Below are 26,099 nucleotides of genomic sequence, written 5' to 3'. Positions count from 1 at the left end.
ATCGGCTAGAGTAACAACAAAAAAAGCAAAAATGTTTGAACTTCATTTATCAAATATAAATGCCATACATAGAATTAAGTGAATGGATACATCTCTTCCATCATCCCCTGCTATGAAAGGGGCAAAAGGTCCTAGCCCTGATGCCCTACAGATCCAGGGCAAGCTGGATGTCTCGCAGGCGGGCAAGCAGGGCCTGCACGTGCTGTCTGTCAGCCAGCTGTGCTTGGGTGAGAGTGCTGATCCTCACCTGCAACTGAAAGGGAACACAAGTGCATCAGCATAAACACAAGTTTGTACAGTGAGACAATATTTCATCTTTCTGAGAGTAAGAGCTGCTCCAGCAGCTTTTGTATTATCTCACTTGAGGGCCAATATGACAGATTGTCACTCAGGAACAGCTCAGTACTGGCTGGAGTCAGAGCTACCAGTACCCACACCTGGCTGTGTGAACCTGGGGTCTGAAAGCAGTGGGGAATCGCAGAAAAAAAATTGAGATTGAATCTCTGAAAGGTTGAGAAATAGCTGGGAAATAGCCTCAGAAAGGTCTGCTGGAGCAGGACTTATATTTCTGAACAAACAGGAAGATGCATCTACACAGCCTGTTCTGCTCCTCAGCCTACTTCTGACTACAAATTTCCCTTCTCTTGGCATTTTACTAATGGTTTACTACACCGTTCCTCACAGCTACCATAAGTCTTTAGGCTAAGTGCATGGCTGTGATAATCACTTCAGTAGCTTCAATTTAAATGCTGTGTACACACCTGACCCAATTCTTCCTGAACTCCTTTCCCACCATCTTGGGCTCCTGGTTGTGTGCTCATTTCCAGCCACTGCTGCAGAATCTCTGCCTGCTGCTGACAGCACCTGATAAAATGGATTACAAGGATTCTTATCCCAATTAAGAGCTCAACAGTCTAAGCCAACTTAGACTTGCAATTGATACTTGCAATAAGACCCATTTTTTTGTCTCAAACCAGTCAATGGTTAAAATCTTTTTTAAGAGGTAAAAAAAAAAAAAAAGAAAAAAAGATGCTGGAAAGCGGAGGAATCTGAAAACTGTTGTCTTCACCTGCTTCTAGTCTGTGACTTCCCCCACAAGCCCCATTTCTTTTGAGTATTTCTGTTTTCTTGTTCTAGTAGAGCAATTATCAAATACCAGCCATGTTTAATTTTTTAAACTGAAAGCTGGAAAAGCTCAGTCCTCGCTCCTCTTGATAAAATAACTAAAAGCTAAATTTCAACTGCTCTGCCCAATCCATTTGCACTGTCTTCAGATTATATCCAGTGATACCTCTGACATGCTTCTGCAAGAGCTGCCAAAGGTATAATTAAACCACTTGGCTGACTACAGAAGTAGTTATGTACATATTCTCCTTCACCTGGACTGAACTCAGAAGGAGAAAATAAAAATCTCTGGGACTTTTCTCTGTTTCATTCACAGTTCTACTGTGAACAGACTGATTATTTCCAGGGTAGATGCACAGAAAAAGTGCACCAGACAGGACAACATGAAGGAAGGCTGGCTAAAGGGGCATTACTTGAGTTCCTGCTTCCTGCTGTAGTAGTACAGCATCTGCTGCTGGATCTGTCGGAGTTCAGCTTCCACCTTTCTCTCCAACATTTCTTCTCTGGAACTGTGCTCCCTCTTTTCCCCTTCAGCTGAATGGAAGATACAAGGCACAAGCAATGGAGGTAAGAACAGACACCCACTCTTTCTTCTTATCAAAGAAACAAGAAATATTTTTAATGACAGGAAATATGGAACCCTTCTGACTCCTTTTCATGTGCTTTGTTACCCTGTGACAGGTACCTGTTCACCCCAAAGGATCAGGTACAGTGAGAGGGCAGGAGTTCTGACAGCAATATAAGCTCTTCAAGACTCAGTCTGAACACACAAAACGTACGAAATGTTCTGGTGGATGGTTCTAGTGCTACAGATTCTGTTTTGGCCTGTTCAAGATTTAGTCTTTCACATTTAGTCTAGAAGTAATTAAGCACAGTAGTCCTGCAGAACACATTTCATGCTCTGATGTCATTAAAAACCACAATGAGAGTGTTTAGACACCATCTGTCCCCTTTATAACCATACTGTAAGTACAGGAAAATCTCAGAGAGCTCTACTGGGTGAGCTTTCTTCACCACAGCACCTGGGCACATTCTTGCTAAAAGAAGCTGGCCTCTAGCAGTTCCCATCTTTCAATGCCTAGGGCAGGGCTTTAGCCCCCAGACCCAGCAGAATCCATACAACTGCATTTACCATTCCAGAAAGGAATACTGATACCCTTTACCTCCTGATGCTGGCACACAAGATTGCCCTCTCTCCCATACTTTTTGTGGCAGTGACTTGCAGTCTCATATAGATAAGAGAGGAGGATGAGCAACTGCTACAGTTTAGATCTGAGGATGTACCTGCAGTTTGGTGACTCCCTTTCCCCATCAAATCTTCAGGTGACAGCAAATGTGGCTGCAAATTTGGTCGCAACTTTTTCTCCACAGAATTCTGTTCAGAGTCTTGGGAATGGGCTCCTTTGTGACAATTCACAGGCTGACTTCCTCTCTAGAAGGTCAGAATGATATTGGGGTTTTCCTCAAAGGGTTTTCTTAAGTAAGCCCTATAAGTAGGATGTACCTGACCTACTTAGTCCTACTCCCACTCAGACAACTCCTGCAGGTGATGAGCCCCTCTCCTAAAATCCCACAGAAGAAGCAGAATTTAAAAGATGGGCTCTTTGATATCTAGCATGGAGATGTTTCACCAAGATGAAAACTTCCCGTTCTGTGTGGAACAAGGAGTTCAAAACGCAAGCACCTACTTGCCGGTTAAGTGAATTTCAATTTTTTAGGTTCTCAGACACGCCCACTGCTCCTAAGCTGAGTTTCTCTTAAATCCCTGCAATCTGGACAGCAAACTGTAACTGCTCTGAACTCTGAAGAGGCAGCACCCTCACGTTACTTGCTAGGAGAAGATCTGGCTAGGAAGACCACCAGGAAAAAGGCATGAAATACAGAACAACACATGTGGGTGGATAGGGGTAAACAGTTCCTGGGCATTCAGAGGCAGTTCACTTGGTCAGCTTTAAAGATGACAGCTAGAACAAGTGAAAAACAGCTCAATATCCAGGTGGGCAGTTCAGAAGAACCACAAGAAAACACAGCAATAAGCAATGGGCCTGCTGACAGCAGCCTAGCACACACACTAGCTGTTCCTTCAGCATTTCACTCACCTCTTCTGAGCCAGCTTTCATTTGGGACATGAAAGATGCAGGAGACCACAGCTCTGGCCCCTGCCCAGTTCGGTGCATGTCCTGTGTCCACAGTGGGAGAGGAGCACAAGTGAGAGAGGGATGGGGATGAGCAGCATTACCCATGTGAGACAGACATTTACAGGTACTTTCTTCTACGTGAGGTGTCAGCATTAAGTTCCCAGTCTGTGCAGGACATTTATTCACAGATGTTAGCTGAAAGGGCACCTCTGACCTGTATAGGAAGAGGGATAAGGTCACTATACATTGCAACCTGTTGGTCTTGTCCTTTGCAGTCAGTGAAAAAAAGGGGAGTCTCTTGTCATTCCCTTGCATGCAGCTCTCCAATTAGCTGCTCTGCTACGCCCACTCCAAGTCACCCCTTTTTTCTTTACTTTTAAAATTAGATTTTCTACCTAGTAAAAGGAGGTCCCAGCAGTTCCTTGCTTTCTAGAGATTCCAGAGGGAAATCAGATTTCTGTGGTGGTAACCTGGCTCATTGTGAATGGCATTTCAGAAAAGAAAAACAGAACAAAGAATATCCCAGACTTCTGATTATTGTAAATTGGCATCAGCTGGCATTGCAGCTAAAGGAACAATCCTGTTGGATAATTCATCCCTGCTCTGCAACATTCTCCTTGCAAGCAATCATTATTCTTAAACATTACATTTCAACTGTATTCATGTGAGAATCTAGTTTACCATGTGAATGGTTGTGTCAACACAAAGAATGGTGGAAGTGACACAACTGAACAGGGCAGAAATTCTTCTTTTGGCAGCATATACTTGCTTAAAGTAATGTGAAGTTACCATCTTACTTCCCTGTAGGATTCCTGTCCTGCATTGAGAAGCTTCATAGACAATTCTTCCTTGCAACTGCCCCATGATCAATAGGAATTTTTTAAGGAATAGCTTCCTCAGGGAAAAGAAAGGGGCAAGAAGAAAGTTCAGCTTCTGTACACCAGGATCTTGATGTTTATCATTTCATCAGATGACTTTAGTGAAAAAAACAAGAGCTTCAGTGACACTAGATCACTTGGGCAAGATAAGCTCTCTCGATGGCCCAAGTCCCATCAAGGGTATATTTCAGTGATTCTCTTTGTAACTGTTCCTATGACAAATGGCCAATGCTCCACAAATTCAGTTGTACCTTGAGAAACACAAGAGGAAGGTCTATAGCTGAGCTCGTTCTACCTGTCACTGGCAAGCACAGTCACAAATCCTTCATTATGTGTGGGCTGATGCTTGCATTACACAGCAGCTCCTGTGTAACTCTGCACCACCAGCCACATGATACAGAGTCAGAGTTAAGGTGAATGCATGGAACTAAGCCATCAATGAGAAAACTTGGGAACACAAAAATGAGACACACATAGAGAGATTACATGTATGCAGAATTACTTATATACCAGAGAAACAGGAGAGGGACTGGAGATTTACACTCACAGGTCACGGAGAAATGAGCCCCCCTCAGCAGGGTGAAGTGGTAGATGTCTGTATTTTGAAGGCCATGGCTCTTCCTCTGATGAATCTCCTCTTGTCTCAGGACTAACATCAGGCTTTTTAAATGTCACCTGCTTCTTCGGAGGTGGGAAAAAGAAAAAGGCTTATTTAATTTCTGGGAGAGATCTTTCTGTTTCATGGCACAACAATACCCTGACTGGTGAAGACTGCAGGCTGCCTGCCAACACAAAGAATAGCAGAGCATCTGATGGCTGAGAGCAGGAAGCACCACATCACCTACAGAGAAGGAACCAAGATTTCTGATGCCCTCAAAGCCACACCAGCTCTCAACTAAATCAAGCGGTGCACTGTGGGAACATTTGGGTGAGGAGAATTAAATGGCTACTTCTGCACCAAGGCAAGCTGCACATTAGCAAATGGAACAACTGGTATCCTGAAAACCTGGAAAAGAGCTGGGAATGCTGCCCAGAAGCAGAAAGAGAGCAGGCAATGCAGGCATCCTTTTCACATGCAGGCCTGGGTTGATAGTCAAAGGCAGAAGTGACAGGAGCCCACATATGAATGTATAAGCAGGGCTAAAGCTAAGACAAGATCAGATGTAGTCTCTAATGCTTCAGTCTAGCACAGAATTTAGAGGCCTGACCCACATGCAAAGGTTTCAATCAGGAGTATTGTGGATGGCAGAAATTGGCCAGTTTTAAAATAGTCTTATTAAGAAAGGTTCCCAATGAATCTGAAGTCCTCTAGTCTCAGCTGAATGAAATGCTTTGAACCAGAGATAGAAGTGTATGTAGGATCTAAACAACAGCTGGGATGTGGAGCTTTAAGATACATACATGCACATAAACACAAACACACATCCCACACACAGAGCAGAGACCAGAGCAGCCCAGTTCTGAATATATATCTGAGCAAACATTCCTTCACCTCCAGCTGGTGCTGGGTATGGAGCTGTCCCTGCAGCTGTTCAATGCCAGCAGTGTTTCTCAAGGCATGGGTTACTCCTTCTCTCAAAGGAGTTGTGTGGTGAACTCCTGTGAATTTTTCAATGCCATCTTTCCTCTCCTGCTGTCCCTTGGCAAACCTGAGCCAAGCATCAAATACCTACAACAGGAACAATGAGAGCTGTGAATATTACACAGACAGGCTCCAGGCCAGAGACTCCCCCTGCAGACACCAACACTCTCTCTTCCACAGAATAGGAATAGGCAGAGCTACAGCAACAGCAGGACACTGCCACAATGACAAAGGGACAGATTTAAGTCAGCTAAGGGGAAAAATGTGCATATTTTTTAATCAGCTAAGAAATTCTGGGGAGTTTTCCAGCATCCCAAAATAACATAGAGCACCCCAAAGAGGAAAGGAAACACACATGCACTGTGCAGTCTGCTGACTGCAGTCACACCTGCACATGATCTGCACATCTGCAAACTCACTTGCCTGCCCCTGCCCAGCCCCTTACCTTTCTCTGCACTGAAAGGGACCAGTGCCATAATGCTTGCACTGTCTTCTGCTTTTCCCATTGCTGCTGCAACAGCTATTAGGGGAAAAAAATACACAGCAACCAGGTTAGGAGCTCACATACCCAGCACCAGGAATGCCAGGCAAAGCACCAAGCAAGGAGGAAGCGACGGTACAGCCAGAGCAGAAAAACCCACTCAGTTCACCCCATCTATGCCAAGGTGTCTCTTGTGCTAGCTGAACCAAAAAATTCTGAAAATGTTTAAATAAAATCCTTGGTCCTTGTATAAACAGAGCATGAAGTAAAAGGGAGAACGACTAGCAAGGAGCTAGGTGTCTACCCAGGGGAAAATTCCTTACCCGAGTTTTCCAGCAAGAGAAGGAAGCAGAGCAAAGTCTATGAGTCATTAGTTCATCTCCCCTTCTCTGCAGCAGCTGCAAGGCAACCAAAACAGTGAGTCACTTGCAGACAAACCTCATTTATCTGAGCCAAATGCTATTAGAACAGCAAGCAAACAGCCTTTATCACCCTCTCTTTGCTCTGTTGAGGCCACCCTCAATACCCAAGTGCCCTACAATGTAACCCCACGTGCACACATCTAGGAGCCCAGCAGGGATTTTATTCACAGTAAGCTCAGGTTGTCTTGTTAAGTCTGTTACTTGTATCAGTTTCTTCAGGCAAGACACAGCCATGCTCCTTCCTCCTCACTACACAAAGCTGTCATGCTTCTCCTCAACCCAGACTGCCATTCCCTTCACCAGGGAACACAGTGTGTTCCTCCACACCTGGAACTTCTGGGGAGTTACTTCTGAGGCTGGAGAGTTTGCTGATCCTTCTCACCTCTTTCCCAAGGCACTGCTGATGATAATTTTTCCATTTCACCAGGTACTTCTGGAGCAGGTGCTGCTGGTGGTGCTGTGCTGCCCTGTGGTGCTGAGCCCTCAGCACCAGAGACTCCCTCATTAATTCCTTCCAGTGAAGAAACAGGTTCTGTAAATGCACTGTTAGGGGAAGATAAATTAAGTCATGTACCAAAAGGACACTATTATCTCAGAGTATCAAGTGATGAGCTACTCTTCCCAGCTGTTTCAGCAATACTTAACTTGGACAACACTCAGCACTGACAGTATTCAGTATAGGAGGAAGAACTGTGAAACACTGCATGTAACAGACAGGGAGCTGTGACTTGCAAGTCTTCCCTGCTGCAACTGTCATTCTTTATAACCTTTAGGAAAGCCCTTTGTGCTTCAGAGTCCTCATGCCAAGAATGTACCATGGTACCGTGAAATGCTTGCAGAGTTTGAGGGTCTTTCAGTACAAATTACCAGAGAAAGACTGAAGTAGTAACTGATAAGATTACTTGCACTGCCTTCAAAAGAGATGTCTGAGGTTCTCAAAATTAGTAATGGAAAATTCCTTTGAGGAAGGAAGTGTTACCATCAGCAGTACAAAGAACAAACAGAGAAACAAAAGTAGCACAAGCAGCATTCAGCAGATCACTGGAATCTCAATTCACTCTCCATTCTGTGGGGACATCCTTTGTAAGCCAACAGATCATCCAGTCACTTCATTTGTACAGGTGACACAACACAATGCCCTTGGCTCATTCACAGACAATGAGGACTTTTGAGAGTTCAACATCAACATCAGCTCACCTAACTCCAAATGTTTCCTGGCCTCCACCACAGCTGTCACCTTCAGATGGCGGTGACACGCTCGTAGCCAGGCAGTGTCTCGCCACTGCAGCAGCACCTAAGGATAAAATGCAAACAGGAGATGGGACAGACTGGACTGCAATGGAAGGGGACACAATGTACTTCCCCTAATGGTAACAGAACCGTTTCCACCTCATTTTTCACACAAGGCTCAGCAGACAGTAAGAATTTCCTACAAATTAAATACAGAAGTATTTCAGAGGGTCCTCTTGGTATTTGTCAAAGCATTCTTCTCTTTCATCCATCCCCTCCTTGCCCCACTTCACCAGTACTACTATGCTATATCATGCTACTGGTTTTCCCTTCCTTCTAAGGAATGAGAAGGAAGAGAAAAAGCCATGAGCTTACAGAGACAAGTTTCAGAGACACCTGTAAAAATAAGATGAGACTCCCACTTTGCAGATCTCTCTCAGCAGTTGCTCTTAGATTTAACTTTTTGGTCCTTCTGATTGTATTACCTGAGCCCTGTCTGAACCAGCACCTGTACTGAGACCTTGGCACCTGCTGTACAGATCCTACCTTTGACAGGATTGCTTTCCTGTAGTGCTCATCTGCTTGAATAGTTGCCTTAGATTCGTGTATAAGAGCAAGGACATTTTCTCTCCACGTACACAGCACCTGTCTGAAGGTAAAAATACCCACAAAAGTTAAAACCAAACCCATTAAGAATGATTCTCACTTGTTCTTTTGCCACTTTCCTACTCACAAGGGAACCAAGACCAGCTGCATCTATAAACTCAGTGGTGCAAATCAATTTCTGCCCCTTCATGTCTCTGCTGGAGAAGGCAGTGCAAAACAGAACACACTCTGAAATCCAGCAGCTTCAGCTGAGCCAATCAGGCCCTGCAAGTGACTCAAGCTGCATAGCATTAAAACAAATAAGGTAATTAAAACTGAAGTAACTACAACCAATGCAATGTGATAATATCTTTAATCACTCTCTTCGCTGTAATGCAAGAGAGGCTCTGCATCTTCCAGGCTGCTTTAATACCATAACAGACAGAGAATGATGCAGTTTGCTGTCTAATGACTCTTACAGGACTAAACAGAGATTTAAAAAATATTCAAGCAAAACAGACAGCAAACAGGAAGAGGTTAATTTATTTTAACTAGATGACCTACCTGCAAAGAAACAGCAATGCATGCCAGAAACAACTCCCAGCACCCAACACTCAAAAAGTTACAAAGGTGGCAGTGAAAGAAAGGAATGAATGTGACTGCAGTGCAGCCAGTCCTCTCATGCTGTCTAGGAAGAGGCTCACCGCAGCAGCAGTCGAGTGTGTTGTTTCTCCTTCTCAGCTACTTGATACAGAATGTACTGTATGTTCTGTTGGTAAATCTGAAAATAAAAATAGTTGAGAGGCAAATTTATCTTAACTGTTAACACCTGTGAGGAGAGGAAACATCTAGAAACTCTTACTAGCATCTAACTCTTACTAACTCATAAGTAGCACTGGCAGTCAAGTACAGGGGGAAAAAATACAGCCACTGAAATAAAATGCTGCTTTGCTGTGGCAACCAGTCACTACACAGTAGTTAATACTAGCTGTGATACACCATCCACCAGTGCTACAAGATTACCTTGGTTCTTCTGCTCCAAAAAGCAGTGCTAGAGCTCACACAGCCTCATACAAGAGCCTCCATTCTACTTGCACACATGGTGTGTATGTGCCTCCAGTGAAGCAGTGTGGGAGCTCTGCAGCTCTCACTGAAATGCTCCAGCACACACAGAAAAAGGCTGTTCCATCCTACCTTCCAAGCTGCCAAGGTCTTGCCCAGCAACACATGTCGATAGTGCAGGTCTGCCTGCACCAACTTCCTCCATTTCTCACGCTGATGTTCCACATACTAGAAGGAGGAAATGGAAAAAAAACCAAAAGATATGTACACATGAAGGAGGGAAAACAAGTAATGGCAGAGAGAGGAGGGAAAAGAATAATTTCCAGTCTCTGGAGAAACATCAGTCCTTCACTGTGCTGTAAGAGCTTTTCACTCCAACTGGTGCTGCACACTGCTATGTCCCCAAAAGGCCCGGTTGAGGGGCTTTTTTTTCCCTGCCCTTTCTAGTCCTCTTGAAGACTGATGGAAACCAAGTCAAGTCAACAGGTCTGCACGAACATAACAACTCCAACTATAAAATTTCTCATAGATTCTCAAAACGTGCTGCAAGGCACATCTGGTACCTGGTATCATGGTATGGAAAAGACCACTATGAAAGTACTCTGTGACAGTGTTTGCTACAACCTGTAACACAAACACAGGCCACACACAAAGGCCAGGCTGCAAACTTCCAACTTAAGTTTTGGGAAGGACTGGGTAGGAACAATTTCATCACAATAACTCTGATTACATTCCTAGGTACATCTAAACCATACTCCTAGTCTCACCACATCTAGATACATGAACAAAAAGAATTCCTCTCCTCCCTACACAGCTCCTGTTCCACTCACACCAAACTGCTTTATCCACATGAAAAGGGAGGAAAGCTTAGGAATGATTAGCGTTTAAATTAAACAATTCAACTTCTAGCCATATGGGTACAAGCAATTCAAACAAAACAGAAAGACTTCACACTCTTCCCCATCTGTTAACTCTCTCACCTCTCTCCACTTGTTCCAAGCCTGCTGCAGACACTTTGAACAGTGAAATCTTAAAGCTTCTGTCTCCTTGAGCCTCCTATAAGAAAAATAATTATTTGTCCTACAGTACAATCCATGTTGCTGGACACTTCTAGAACAGATTTGAGTCCACATTTTTTTATATTCAGTAATTCACTTACTGAAAGACAACTTAGTAGGCTCCAAAGCACAAAAAAGGAGTGAGCACCATTGTGAACTAAATGCTGTTTGTCCTAAGTAGGCTGCCACATGGCCAATCCAAACCATCTCTGTTTGAAAAAAATTCTTACTCTGTTTCTCTCTGCTGAGTCTTTTGTTTCCACAGACAGAAGGCCTTTAGCAGCAGCTGGTTTCTGTAGTGATCTCCTGCACAAACCAAGCCCTTCTGCTCCTCCAAACGTGCAGCTGCTTGTTCACGCCAGCAGCACCAGAAGCAGCGCAGGAGCCGCCTTTGGAAATGAAGGACAGCCTGCAATGGATGAAAGTGGCAATGAATGCACAGCACAGGCAGCCACAAACAACAGGAAACAACTCCTTAGAGATGACGTGCATAGAAGCGTCCAGTGTTTGTTTTTCTGAGGCTGAACAGCAATGGACACACCACCAAAGCCCCTTTGCAGGGAGGTTATTTAACGTGCTCTGCAGGGACCTGTGTGCATGTGGATGGAGCAGCTGTTACCAAAAACAGCAGGCCAAAGAGAGGAAAAGCACAAGCTGATAAATAGCATGTGAAGGACTCCTAAGAACCAGTAAGTTCCAGAAACCAGTCCTGTTGAATGTACAAGAACTGATATTGTCCCACCATCAATGGTGAACCCTATCTGCACAAAGACACCCCCACATGCTACTGTCAACTTGGAGTTGTGTAAGAGACCACATAAAGGCCACAGTGGCTGCTACATGTAAAAACTCCAGGACTATATACATATATATACATACACACACACTTCCTCTCAGAAAGTATAGGACCCTGTAAAGAACTTTAAGGACACCCACCTAGAAGCAGCTAATTTCTCAGTACAACACTGCACCTCTTAAATAGGCTGGGGTTGGCCATTTAGTATTATTATTATTTCAACAAACTAACAATGAGATAGTGTGAGAGAGCACACACACATTTACAGGGTGAGGGAATAATTGACTGTACCATGTAAATGTCAATCCTTTAATAATTTGATTCTATTGTAACAAACTGCTTAACTTAAAAAAGGTGATCAGTAAATAATGGTTGCAATCTGTTTCCCCTGACTTGATCCCTCACCAGGTAAAAGGGAATTTACAACAGCCAAGTCCATCTCATGTTAACTCATATTCACAGACAGTGACTATGAAATCATCCCCTCTATTTCCTAAGCAAGGTACAAGAGTTACATTTACCTTCTTCTCTCCCATCCGATATTCTTGCAGCTTGCAGACCTTCAGTAGCCATGTGTCAAATACTTGTTGCATCAACACCCTCCTGGCAAGCAAAAAGGGAGAATGTCAACACAGGAGAGAATTCCTCCAGTAAACATATTGATTTTATGAATGTCAGCTGACTAAATGAACCTCAGAGCTAGGCTTAACCAATCTCCTTTTTATATTCCACAGAGAATCAGATGTAAATTGTTCATTAGTCACAGAAAATGTCAGAGCAATTGCCATCAAGTCATGCCCCCAAAGGTATTACCATCCTTTAAAAGAGAACCAAAGGCTCACAGATTCCACATTTGTACAAATTTGAATTAATATTTCTCTGCATACCTATAACGGGCATGAGCCACTGATGTTAAAGCCTGCTGCTGTTCTTCCTCCTTCTCTTCCAAACGAGACTTCCAACGGTTCCAGTACCTCTGCAGCACCTGAAATAAAACAAGAAAGACACAAACCCCCCCAAAGATATGAAGCAAGGAGAAGAATGCAAAGAAAGAAATTATTAAAGTCCTAATGAAACTGCATACTGCAATGCATTTCCTGCAATGCTTCATATACCAAACTTTAAAACTTCCTACAAATTTTTCTGGTAAAAGAAAAAATCCACCACAAACACAGGGAAACTAAAAACTAAACATATCTAAGAGTGGCAGCTGACTCACACAGATTTTCTGTGGCTATTAGTATTTAAGATCAAAGTAATTAAAAAGTACTTTGTAGGTGAGAGTGGAAGTCAATAGGACTGCTCAGGACAAACTGACACAAGAACCAAAGTGAAGCTCACTGTGACTCGATGCTGATGGGATGACAGATTTGTTCTCATCTGCTGAAGACGAGTGTCCAGGACATTCTGCCGAAGACCCTTAAGGCCAAGTTCCTGTAACAACAAAAAATAAACACAACCTTCATTTGTAATCCAAATCAGGTCATTTAGAACTGATCTACAATCCTAGAATCCCTTGAGTGGGGGCAGAACATGGTTATGAGAGCATCCTACTTCAAATCACTAATCATACTGCTCTTATAATCACTAATGTTTTCACGTCATGATTCAAACCAGTTTATCGGTATTCTTTTAATGACCAGTACTGATCAAACCTTGAAAATAGCTCAGTTCCAAAAAGCTGGAAGCTTGCTTGTGGCCATCTTTCAGACAACCTTCAGGGATTTATTTTTTCTTTTAAAAAACCCCAAAACATTCAACTACTTGTATATGAAGCAAGCTATCTTTGGTCTCATGTGAAAAGCAGCACACACACATTACTGCAGAGAAGAAAAAATAATTCTTGTAGCAAACAGCATTAAAAAAAAAAAAACATCAAAGGAAAAAGGTAATCTCATGATGGAATAGCCAGGGAGCAGGTAACCCAACACCCTCAATATGAATCTACTTCACCAGTTTCCCAATTGGAAAAATCGCTGATCAGCAAGTTTCCCCATTTGGATTCAACTGGCAGATTCCAGAACAGTTGAAATTTAGAAACCTGGTGTATCTCCCACTTAACACCCACACAGCACTGCCAGTGTTACAGGGACACTCCACAGCCCCTCCCAACTGGCACATAACAGAGCTCTTACCAACAGGTGACACTTGTAGTGCTTCTCAGCCAGCTCACACTGCTGAGCCTCTTCCACACACAGCACAACATCTGTCACCGAGTTAAAGTATCTTTTACACAGAAGCAACCTTCTCCCACAGGGGGGCGCTACATCTCCATCTAAATTCGCTTCAATGTTTGCATGTCCAACACTGTTATCTGCAGGAGTTTTGACTACAGTCAAACTTAGATTTTGCTGGCTTATCACAGTATGTTTGTGATTCACTCTTAAGTAACAACCATAAATTATCTTCTGCAGGCTCTAATATACTCTTATACAGCTGCTAATATACTGTAATTACAACAGTTTAATGAATTGTTAGTATGGCATTACATACACCTATTTAATGACAACATGTTTGTTGTCACTCACGCTACTGCACAACATTCCTGCTTATGAACGGGATCTTCCCCCTGCTAGAACGCTTCTAACTTGTCTTTGCCAGGGACTAGACACAGATTGGATACAATGCTTCCAGTGTGCAAAGACTCTCCATAGGGCAATCCTTGCTGCTTGTTTTTCCAGGTCCCTTTGGTGAGCATGCACTCTTCTCCTGCACTCCCATGACAGCTGCCAATTGCAGAAGCACCTCCGGAGCGTCTGGCTTCGGTGAAACTCCTGTGCCAGCTCTGGAAGACAAACACAAATCACTCGTGGCTTGTTCTGTCCTAGGCTCATTCCTATCAGATCCTGACATCTGAGCCACTGCTTCACAAGTGACATCAGCTCTAACACTGAAGAATGGTTGCAAAAACTTACATTAATGCTCAGCTACAGATCATATTCCTCCTATTGATCACAAAGGCAGTTTTAAAGCAGTAACCTGACTTAAGAGAGGGAAGTTAGGACACACTTGTTCAACATACACAAACTTTCTTACATTTTGGCATACTGCTATTACTAGCTCCTACATATCCAAGCCAGATTGTTTTCCACTGCCATCAATCAAAAAGCAATTAATATAAATATCTGAACTCATTCCCATTCAAGGGAAGAAACAAAAGAACTGGTTTAATAATCTTTACCATCCTATAGGAGTTGTGATTTGACTGATTATCAAGAAAATCCACAGAGTGACTGATCAGTCTTGAATACATCCTTCTCACGGTATCTCAGTCAAAATATGATAGACAATATGCAAGTTTTCATCAAGGGAATTGTAAAGTTCTTTGTTTAAATCCCATGGAAAGCAGGTGATCTTCCTGACAGTTCAGCATATGAGCTGAGTCAGCCAGGCCTGTCACAGTGTACAGCCCAAGCTGCATCTCATGTCCTGGTGGGCAGAAACATTGCAGGCAGTGTCTCCTAGAACAGAAAAAAACATCACTTTGCCCTCAGCAAAGGGGTTGAGCCCTGTTCTGTCTGAAGTCACCATTTTCACTCACCATTCTGGCGTTTCTTTACTCTGTGGAGGTTCAGGTATCCCAGCCATGCTCTCACACATCTCCTCAATTCCCAGTGCTGATGGTGAGTTACTGCCCTGGTGTCCTTCTGCTTCTCATCCTGGGTGTATAAATACAGCTCTCGCCACTGCAACCAAGCCTGAAGGAACAATTAAGGGGCAAGGGCAGTAAGGGGGAAAAACAGACAAGATTAGGCAAGGAGAACAAAGAGGAGAGGAAGAACTCACATGCAATAGGAAATTTCATATAAATTCTAAAGGTGAAAGCCATGAGCAATGAGGTTCCCCCTAAAAAAGTGGGAAAAACTCAACAAAACCTGAACAACCCAAAACACCAAAGGAATGTCAGCATAGAAAAGGTCAAAGATTTTTTCACTCTTTTAAATACTTTCACACTTTTTCCGATTAAAAAGGCCAATATAATACTTTTCTTTTGCCAACAGGCTTTCTTTCAGAGTATTTTCATATAAAAGGTAATCACATAATGAGATACTATAAGACTTCCTAAGTCACAAGTTTCTTTCCTTAGCAGAATAATGCCCTAAAACAGGTCATGTTGCATCTTACAGTGCAGGTCAAATTAAATACTGTCCCTTCTTTTTAATTAAATGAACATAAAGCCACAGTTTCAGTGACAGAAGGAAAGAAACCCATGCTGTTATCACTTCAGCTAAGATCAACCATCTGGCAACAACACTCTAAGTCATCTCATTTAGTTTTAAGTGGTCCTGCAAGAAGAAGGAAGTTGGACATGATGAACCTTGAACTCTGACAGGTTTGGTGCTGTGACCCCTTCCCTGAGAAGTCTGTTCCAGGGACTGACCACCCTCTCAGGAAGATCCTTTTCCTTAATGTCCAATCTGAACTTACCCTGACATAGCTTCATTCCATTTCCCCATGTCCTGACATAATATTCCAACATAAGTACTGCAATTTTCAAAGTAAATGAGACAAGGCCTAATTTTTATTCATCTGCAACATTTTCACATGTGTGTAACTTAAACAATGGCAGTAGCTGAAGCTCCTGAGACTTACTCGAAATTGCAGGCTCTGGGCCCAATGCTGCAGAGCCAAAATATTCATTTTACGTCCACTGCATTTCTGGTAGTGTTGTCTTCTCCACACTGCCCATGAAATGCTGCCAAAACAATGTTACAGACAAGTTCAAACACAGGTGCCATAACTTGGTGCAAGAAATCGTTTTCATCTCACTGGAAAAAGGTATGAACAAATCTTTTCAAAGAACCACTGAATGGCTTGGGTTGGAAGGGATCTTAAAGATCATCTTGCTCCAAGCCCCTGCCCCTCTGCCCCCTTCAAGTGGGCAGAGACACTTTCCACTATCCCACATTGCTCCAAGTCCCATCCAAACTGATCTTGAACACTTCCAGGAATGGGGCATCAACATCATCTCTGGGTTTCAGTGCCTCACCATCCTCAGAGTAAAGAATTTCTTCCTAATATTCAATCTAAATCTACCCTCTTTCACCTTAAAGCCATTATCCCTTGTCTTCTCACTGCATGCCTTTGCAAATGTCAGCCTTCCTGTAGGCTTCCATTAGGTATTGGCAAGCTGCTATAGAGCATCTCTTAAATTCACCGTCTATGGGTGTGCCAGAAGCATTCACACATCCCAGAAAGAAAAACAATTATTAAAAACAAAATCAAACATCTAACAAAGTCACTGCAGGAAAATACAACATAACACAGATAAAAGCCATGGCCTGATGGTGAGTGCCCCTCTGCCTGTGTGCACTCCACCCTTACCGCAAACAGCTTCTTTCCCTGAATGCCAGTGCCACGGACTGCATCCCATGTTTTGTCCTTTGAACGTCAACATAAACCAGCCAGTGCTGCCAGGTCCTGAGCAGAGTTTGTTTCTTTGCTGTGCACAACAAAAAACGGCAGCATCTTAATTTCCCGCAGGAATCTGGCACATCTCAACCACTCCATCACAGACCGCCCCCGAGTCCTGTGTCCTCAACCTGCAGGGACACCTTGTGGAAAAGCCTGAAATGACAGCGACCCTCCCTCTGTGAGAGTGACACAGCGAGAAGTCTCAGAATTGCTGACAGCATCGCCCATGCCACTTGCTCAGAGAAGCGTGAATTACTGGACAATGGCCGAAAATCGCTTTGTCTTCAGTGCTTAGAGAGGAAATAACTGAACACAACAACAGTCAGAGTAAGGACTGCACTGGGTAAGAATTAGAGGATTTTCTTTGTTTAAAAAAAAAAAGTTCATCAGGTTCATCAGTTGCTTTTCAAGAGTTATTCTCTACGACAAGCAGAGAAATCAACCAGAAACAAGTCAACTTTATTTAGCAGGCTGGTCATGCAGCTAAAAACAGAAATGGTGTCACAAATTCCAGTTTACCACTTAGGGCAGCACACTGCATATTCTCCTCACAGCAAGCTGGCTTGTCAGAACCGACATTATTAAAGCAAAATTATTAGAAAAAACAGTCATTGATTCTATGCCACTTCACACACATTAAAAAAAAACTTTTTCAGGATTTCCTTGTGAATCAAGCATTAACCTATCTTGAAAGAGGTCACCTTTTTCTATTTTTGACCAAGTAACACACAGCTTTTGCAGTAAATACTGTGGCCACACTCAGTAAGAAAGGAAGTCTGGATAACCTGTCAGTTTGTGTCCAGAGGTGCCAGTCTCTAGGACATTCTGAGGCTACGTTCATGTGCAAAGAGAGCAGTTAACTTATTCTGCAAACCAGCACAGAACAAAATCTCAGTATCATCTTTAAACAAAGGTCAACCTCCTTTCAGCAAAACATATTTCCTGAACTCAAGAAAGTTACTACCAGTACAGATAGCTCCAGGTCAAATCCCTTGCAGAGCAAAGAACCTACACAAGACTTCAAAAGTTTGGGCTTCTTTCAATTGCAAGACACAAGCTGGAAGGAACAGTCAATAGACATAAAATAAGTGCAGCTAAAAGCACAGGGAATTACTATGCAATGTCTAGAGCAACAGCTGATAGAGAGAATTCCAGTAAAACATTCGATCAAAAAATATCGACTAGAAAACATACTGTGATTAAGTGAAAAAAAAAACAAAAAAAAAACAAAAATCAAGCAACCCCCTCAAAAACAAACAGTACAAAATCCAGAGCAGATGGAGAAGCCCTTATGCTTTTTCACTGGCATCCCTAAAAATCTACACAGCTACACCCCTATAAGAGACCCCCCTGCCATCTGCTCCTGCAAGCACTGCTCTACCATGGGGAGGGGGAGCTCAGGGTGCAAACAGGCACAGGGGACACATTCTGGTAAATAATTCCCGTGGAAACTCCCATCTCAGTATGTCCCCAAATATGGTAATTATCATCACTTCACTTACCATGAGACTCTGCAACATAATACTTGTTCCTCTTTCCTTGCTGTTGGCATGCATAGGCTCTCCAAGCCTTAAATATCAAATTAAGGAGTGAATGCCTGAAAAATGAAACAAGTGCCATTCAGTAAAACATGAAAATAAGCCATGAAAACATTGCTCTTGGTTCAGATGTACCATGGATGGAACTTACTGGTATTAAAAACTCCTTCAGAAAATGTCTCATACACACCTCAATGGGAAGTCATTTCACTAACCTGTAATGGTTGTCTGCTCTGATGAGGGTGAGCTTTTCTCTGCAAACTGTCCACTGCTCCTTCCACTCTCCAAAAGTTTTTTTAAGAATCTTCTGATCATAAAAACACCTAAACAGTTGAAAGATTTGGACAGGAGAAACATCACACAGGTTTCCAGAGTGACCACAAAGCCATTTGAATGATTACACCACCTCTTCTCCAGGCTTGCCTGATTAGCCTAACAACATCTAATTGCATTTAAAACCACTACCCTACTGTGACACTTTATTTGACGACTATGTGAAGTAGTGCAAGAAGCAATCATTCTACTGACTGTAAACACTTCACATAAAAGGAATAAAAGACAGATGTTGTTAACTTGTCAAACATCAGAGTACCAGTTGACTTGAGAGCTTTTCACATCTTTTATCCTCAGTTCTTGTTTTACTCTAACAACCAGAACAGAAGATAACAATACATTTATTTTCCTTTCTAATTTTGTTCTTTGCTATTTTAACACAAAATATTATATTTATATAAATAAATATAAAAGGTACATCAGATTTTATAATGCTTTGATGTTTTTATCATGTAATAACAGCAGAATTAGGCCTAGAATACCTAGAGGTCTCTTAGTGAAACATATCAATCCTCTCACAAGTTGCAATTCACCGCCACCTACCCCAAGCCAAGCTGCTAAGTCATCCCAAGCACCCATGCAGAAAAGGAAAAAAGAAATGAGCTATATGTTATTTTTTTGGACTTGATGTGTTAACGATATTGCACATGCATTAACAGGTATTACAAATTAAAGCTATAGAGAACTGGGGACTTTTAAAACTAGAAAGGCAATTCATTATTGCTTGTGCTCCTTGCTGGTCCTTATAAAATCTATTTCTCCTAAAAAATAAGTTCATCATTGTGCTGAATTGATAGACAGCCAAATTAGTGCCAATTCAGTAGGTGGGACAAGAGGAATGGTGAGGTTCACAGGACAACTTCCATTTACCAGCAAAGGCAGAAACAGAATATATTTGATACAGAAAAATGAAACTGAATGACTAAGGACCTGATCTTACTCCAAATGCAAATCTTCCCACTGGGAATTGCTTCAGTTCCCTAGGGTGTGGTCAAGCAAGAATGAACATGCAAATTAATGCAAAACAAGAAATGAATATCAAAGCATGAGGTTTCAGTAGCTCACAGAACACTCACAACACTCACAGCAGAAAGGAATTATCTGCCACAGGTACTTCCAAGTCAGACAATACCAAACACAAACACATATACATTAATAACAACAGTGCAAACAGTAATATTAACTGAATTTCATATTAAGAGTTGGACTCAGTGATCCATGTGAATCCTTTCCAACTCAGAATAGTATATGAAATCTCTGTCATTATAACTTTGGGAAATAGTTACATTCAAAGCAGGTATGCCAATCACATTTATATGCACATACTGTCAAACTTTATCAAAACACAATTCCTATGAATTTGGTTAATAAAAGTTTAACCATTATTATTAAAAACAAATAGAAAAGCAATAGCAAGAAAGGTACCCAAAGAAAATCTCCAAGTGATCTCAAAATACATCCAAATATTTTCTTGGCAGCCAGTACTCTCTTCGCCCAATGGTTTACCACTAAGCCATTTAAAAAAACAAACAACAAACAAACAAAAACAAACAAACAAACAAAAACCCCAGCCAAACAGAAAGAAAGAAAAATAAGAACAAAAAGCCACTTCTAATTTTATCTACCTGGCTTTGGAAGGGAGAACTTGTCCAAATGTCATTTTTGCCCACAGATAGAAAAACTTCCTTGCTAGATATCTGGAATACAAGGAAAGGTTAGTTGCCTTTGTACTCCTCCCCTGCAAATTCCCAGGCAGTAGTCAAAATAGGAATTTTTATCCTAGCTTCAGTAATAAAAGTAAGGGTCTAGCTTTCAGAGATCAATGCATATATGAAGTATTTAGACCCTGAAATTAAACCCTGTAACAGAGCAATTAATAAAGCATAAAGAGACCCAAGCATCATTGCAATTGGAGTGTACTTCTTTAGGAATGCAGGGTAGCCAAAATGCCTTCCCAGCAGCCCTTTTCCACCCAGTGATAGTACTGAGCAGGGTGCTGGCTAGCTGGGGGCCCTTCCTGAGGTTTCAGTGTGGTAACATCGCTGTTTCTCCCAAGTCAACCAGCTGAGTGCAGAATACTTGAGCTAATCTAATGTCTGGTCCCTCCTGAAGCCAGCAGATCTTCCTTCTTCCCACTTCCCCTCAGCAGGTCCACATCTCCACAAGTTTCTCCCAGCTCAGCTCACTAATGTGTTACTGTGACACCATCAGCCTTCCTCTTTTTTCCCCAATGGATTTCAGAGTTAAGTGGCACACAGAGGGCCCCAAGAAGCACCAAAGACTTCACAAGGTAATTAGTTAAGGCACACAGCCAGGAGGGGAGGCCTCGCTCTTTCAGCAGGTCTGAGCTGCTCAACAAATAATGGGCTTTTAATCTCTACACAATTACATCCCACCTTTGTCAAGATTCTTTCAACAAACAAAAGAAGCACATAAAAGGAGGGCAAGAAGAAATCATTACACCTACTGGCAGTGTATGAAAGAATATTGTTAAATAGCCATTTTTTAATTGGCCTTTGAAAATAAAGAATACATGAAATCTGACTGTCAATCCTTGTCCTCAAGCTACCACAAGGCATCTTCAGAACTGTCTGCCATGGCCACGACCTAAAATTTCTGCTGTAACCTACACTGGTACTACTGGTACTACCCAGACATTTTTAGGTCTGATCCCCTGGTCCATCTAGTGAAAAATATATTTTATCACCTGCTTTGGCATTTTTTTAACATTCTTCTTTGACTCCGGGTATACTCATCTTGGCCTGGCTTGTCATGACCTCTGTCCTGGAATTCATGTGCTGCAGACTGGGGAACAACAGCTCGTCCAGCTGCATGCACTTGATGCTCAGGTGGTTGCTGGAATTCATGCATCATCAGGGATTTTGAACTTAAAAGGAAAGGAGAAATATTTTATGGAGAATCGTACTATCTGTAAAGAAGTGGCTTTATTTCAATAGCTTGGTCTGTAACAAAGGTATCTGTTCAAATACAGAACATGACAGCTACAAAATGCTAAAACATTTATTGTTTCTTTATCAGGTGTTTTTCAGTATCTGGAATTTTAAACTTTCCCCAGCACAACCAGGAAAATTCATTTCAGTACAATCATATCACAGACAATTCTTTTCTCCTCTGAAGTTGAAATGAAAAATCTTTCAAATGCATTTCTGTGTGCACACAGGGTGTCTTGACAGAGAATCTCTGACTCTGGTTTTCCGCCTTTTAGTCTCAAACATATCAAAGTACTCTGTCTACTGCTGATAAATTCTCTTGAGCACTAGTGAGCTAAAGTGAGAACTGAACTTTCAATTTTAACATAAAATGTTCTTTTGCAAGCTCTTTCCTAGTTTTGTTCATAGTTTAACTGTGTTTCTCCTTAAAAAAAACCTAAACTGTAAATCTCTTCCTGTTTTTCACATATTCATCATGAAACAACAAAATTAGAATATTTTTCCATCACACAGTTTACTTTAACGTGTAGTTCTAATCTGAAAAATAACAAGTGCGTTTTTATGAATTCTAAATATTTTTTCCTGGTAATTTTCTGAAAACAAGGATAAAAAAAACCCTATGCAGATAAAACTTGCTGCACCGGTTCCATTGAAGCTTCTTTCCCAAAACAAATGCTGCCACCACCCTGTAAATTTGCACATTAGAACCACAAACACATTCTTGAGTTCCAGAAGAGGCAACAGAACAGGATAACCTGAAATCTCATCCTAACAATCTCCTGAATTGAGCTAGAGAAAACATAGCTGCAGCCAGAAAAAAAGTATTGTTTTCACAAAGTGACTGGAACAATGCAAGTTTCAAAAATTCAGCTGAATAACCACTATTAACAACAAATCACTGGGAGGAAATACTGTATTTTTGGCTTGTTCCAGCAGGCTGCAAAGAGTTAAAAAAAAAAAAAAAGTCAATGCAAGAAAAGAGACCTGTATTTTGTGCGAGAAATTCTTGTTCTATAAAACATTATCTGAATGCCCTCTGAAAGAGGTAGGCCCTGCCCAGCAGACAAAAGAATTCCATTCACATCAAGCTGTGCAGTTAAGGCAACTCTATGCATATGTGAAGAGGAGTTTCAGGCACTTTAAAACTGATGCAAAACAGTTTCCAGCACAAGTTCTTGTACACACCCACCAGGCCCAACTCCCTTTGAAACTACCTCATCTTCCCTCAAGGTCTGACCATGTGCAATGACAACCTTACACAAAGGAGTTGAAAAAAACAAACTTGGGGAAAACACGCAGAAGCTTTATATTAAAGTCTAAGGTGTGTGAATATCTAAAATTTTTCCAACATATGTACTTTCAAACAGATTATTTCTCTATTTGAAACACTGTTATGTGCTGCACATATTTAATGATGACAGCCTATGTCCCCCAGAATTTATGGCAAGTGACCATGAAAAATAAGAGTCAAAGAAGGATCATTTCTCCCTTGTAAAGTTAGAAAACAAAAGCATGGGAAGGATAAGAGAACTAACATGGAGTAAATCTGTGGTTGGGCCAACAACTGTGTCCAAGTACCTTATGTTTCAGTCTAATATCTCAAGCTCAAGAACATCAGTTTTATATGTAAATGTCATGATAATGTAAAACTACCTAAAGTTGTGTTTCACGATCAGTTTGGGGGTGGAGTGTTCGTTGTTTTTAACTTTGCTTTTCAGAGGAACATTTTCTGGTCAACAAAGTTCCATAGAGACTTATAAGCCCTTTTGTGAGAATAACTCAAATTTCTTCTGTCCCATGGAGATCTTCAGACGCCATAAATATAAAATAAATTACAATTGAGGTCTTCAGCATAGTAGCTTCTTATTACTGCTTACCTGCTCCTGAATTTCTCCATTTCACTCTAGTTCCAAGACTGAAGTACAAATGCACTCTCTGCTCTGCAATGTTGTTTATTAACTTTGGACAAAGCATAAATTGGTGCCTGTTACTTGTGATGAATCGATCACAGGGATCTATGCTAAATGCATATCTGTATTATAAATACAGATAGATACATAGTCTGTATCATAAAAATGACATGACTTCCACTCAAACATAATGCAATTCCAGATGTTTAACATGAGAAGCATCTGGGTCTCACTTAGCAACACTGTGCTGGCTTAATCTAATGGTAATAAAGTTATAAGCATTTGAATCCTAAGGCAGCAATTCTGCCCACTTTAACAAAAATGTGCTAGAAAGGTGCTGTAAAAAGTAAACTACTCCAAGTTATGTGCCCCTACTTAAAAATAAATTAATAATAACCCAGGGTGACACCAACAGCAGGTGACTCCCTTTCATCTGTTTTTTTTAATACTATGTTCCTCTTCTTCAAAAGCACTTAGAAATGAAGAGAACAATGAGTTCCACCTAGCTCTAGTGAGAACTTCTCTATGCATGGAACCTGTGACTTCCAAAGTCCCGGGAAGAGTCCGAGTCTGTGAAATTACCTGGAATTACAGCCAGGCATCTCCTTTTGAGCGAGATCCAAAGTGGATTTTTCTATAAGCATTGGTTAGTGTAAGCTAGAAAATAAAACGAAACAAAAAACCCCAGACAATTAAAAAACGATGCAAACTTTAAAAGACAAAATAAAACCCTACAAGATTTTTTCTGGAGATTTACTGCACGAGATTCCTTTCGGCAGGTAACTATACCCTGAACGCTTTCTGTGCTTATGGACAAACGTTGGAGATCCACACGACGCTGCTCCACAAGCCCTCCGTGAGGGACCGCGGCAGCCGCCCCCGCCGCGCTGAGGGGGCCACGGATCCCGGCACCGGCAGATACGGCACCGGCACACGGGACGGGCGGGCAGCAGCGGGGAAACCACCGCAAAGGGGGAGCAGCGGAGGGAGGGAGCAGCGGGGAAACCACCGCAAAGGGGAGAGCAGCGGAGGGAGGGAGCAGCGGGGAAACCACCGCAAAGGGGAGAGCAGCGGAGGGAGGGAGCAGCGGCGCCTGAGGCGGCCCCGCCATGAGGGGCGGGCGGGCGGACACAGCGCCCCCTTGCGGCGGGGCGGGCGGGCGGACACAGCGCCCCCTTGCGGCGGGGCGGGCGGGCGGACAGCGCCCCCGGGAACGGCCCCGGTGTGACCGGGATTTACCGGGCACAGGCACGGACCGACTCGCACAGGGAAAGCGGCTGAATGCCCGTGGCAAGGAGCTGTTGCTGCACTTCGGAAAAAACTGTTTTCTGCCACTTCTGTGCCTCTGGACATTTCTGCTGCGAGCGTCAAGTAAGAGGCACCTGTGGCAGGTGTGCCTCTGGGAGCCAAAAAACGTGTTTTAACTCACAACAGCGATGTGCACAAAGGTGACAGTGAAACACAGCACAGTTCAGGCCTTCTCAAAGCCTACAGCATCTCATAATAACCACTCAGGTGGAAGCTAGTGACCCACTGGTTGCTATGGCATCTCCTTGTGTACTTGTTTGGAAAGTACTTGTTGGCTTCAAGAGACTCGGCAATAGAGTGCTGTCTCATTAATAACGCAGCACTTTGTCACAAAAAATGGTGAGAAATTTTATTTCTCCTATATTTCTCTCATTCCATAGGTAACCAGATTTTAATTCTGGCATTCAACTTCATTAGAGATCAGGGAAGAGAACGCTTTATTCACCAGATCCTACACAGACCTCTGTGCCCACGGAGTTTGGAAACCCTGCGGCCCTGCTGGGTTGCTGTGGCAGAATGGATGCAAGTGCTGGGGACAGTACTGTGGACAAACGGAGCAGGCGATCTCGCTCAATAAATTCCTTAAACTGATGTTGCAAACAATGTCTTCTCCTCATTAGCAAACACTGAAAGACTTTTCCGGTGCCTCCGAATAAGCCGCTCCGCTCACTGCACCAACCTAGTCCTGCTGTCCCACGGGAATGCCGGACTCCAACATGACAGGAGCCCGGAGCGGGTTGCGAACACCGGGACGCTGCGCTCGCAGTGCCGGGCTGGGCAGCGGCGCAGGCCCGGCGGGACCGCCCCTGTCAGCCGCGGGAGCCGGGCCGCGCACGGCGGGACACGGAGCCGCTCTGGGACAGCCCCCCCGAGCCCGCCAGCGACCACGGCGAACGCGCGTGAGGGGGCGAGGGGGAGCGCCCGCCGAGCGCGCCCTCAGCCGCGATCGCCCTGCCGCTTCCCGCCCTTCTCTCACCCCGCGCTCCCCCTGAGGCGACACGGGGACGCGGACAGTGCCGGGACAGGGACGGGCCGATCCCGCCGCCGCCGCCGCCCCGCACATGGCGCGCACCGCATCCCACCGGCGGCCGCCTCCCCCGCAGGGCTGCCCGCCCAGACTGCCTGCAGGCCCTCATCGAGCCCCGCGCCTCTCCTCACCCGCCGCGCCGCTCGCAGGGTGAGACGCCGGTTCCGCGGGCGGCGGGGACACACGGCGGGAGCGCAGCCGCCGCCGTCAGCGCCTCCCGCCGCCGATTCGCGGTCAGGCAGCAGGCGGGGGAGCCCCCG

General features: G+C 43.3%; 1 protein-coding gene across 8 annotated transcripts; it reads right to left on the bottom strand.

Annotated features, from left to right (window-relative positions):
- Positions 1-30: 30 nt before the first annotated feature.
- SFI1 (SFI1 centrin binding protein) lies at positions 31-25,987 on the bottom strand. 8 transcript variants are annotated; one of them, XM_088176276.1, is made up of 30 exons: positions 25,971-25,986; positions 24,087-24,161; positions 21,351-21,530; positions 20,269-20,340; positions 18,526-18,633; positions 18,275-18,369; positions 16,683-16,800; positions 15,951-16,053; positions 14,899-15,055; positions 13,981-14,142; positions 13,493-13,563; positions 12,699-12,791; positions 12,245-12,342; positions 11,879-11,960; positions 10,792-10,970; positions 10,484-10,559; positions 9,636-9,731; positions 9,146-9,222; positions 8,403-8,505; positions 7,824-7,920; positions 7,009-7,169; positions 6,528-6,602; positions 6,169-6,243; positions 5,634-5,810; positions 4,689-4,822; positions 3,225-3,477; positions 2,410-2,557; positions 1,539-1,659; positions 762-864; positions 31-253 (listed from the first exon to the last, which is right to left on the bottom strand). In XM_088176276.1, the coding sequence occupies exons 2-30, from the start codon at positions 24,146-24,148 to the stop codon at positions 146-148; spliced, it is 3,384 nt and encodes a 1,127-aa protein (XP_088032402.1). In that variant the 5' UTR covers positions 24,149-24,161; positions 25,971-25,986; the 3' UTR covers positions 31-145. The 8 variants fall into 8 exon arrangements, 5 of the variants coding, with proteins under 5 accessions (XP_088032402.1, XP_088032403.1, XP_088032405.1 ...); XM_088176277.1 differs by having other exon boundaries at positions 4,689-4,819; XM_088176279.1 differs by having other exon boundaries at positions 4,689-4,816.
- Positions 25,988-26,099: the final 112 nt, after the last annotated feature.

This window comes from Sturnus vulgaris, chromosome 19 (genome assembly GCF_052056855.1).
Source record: "Sturnus vulgaris isolate bStuVul1 chromosome 19, bStuVul1.hap1, whole genome shotgun sequence".
Classification (NCBI taxonomy): domain Eukaryota; kingdom Metazoa; phylum Chordata; class Aves; order Passeriformes; family Sturnidae; genus Sturnus; species Sturnus vulgaris.
Note: the sequence above shows the minus strand (reverse complement) of the source record. Positions and strands in the feature narration are given on the sequence as shown.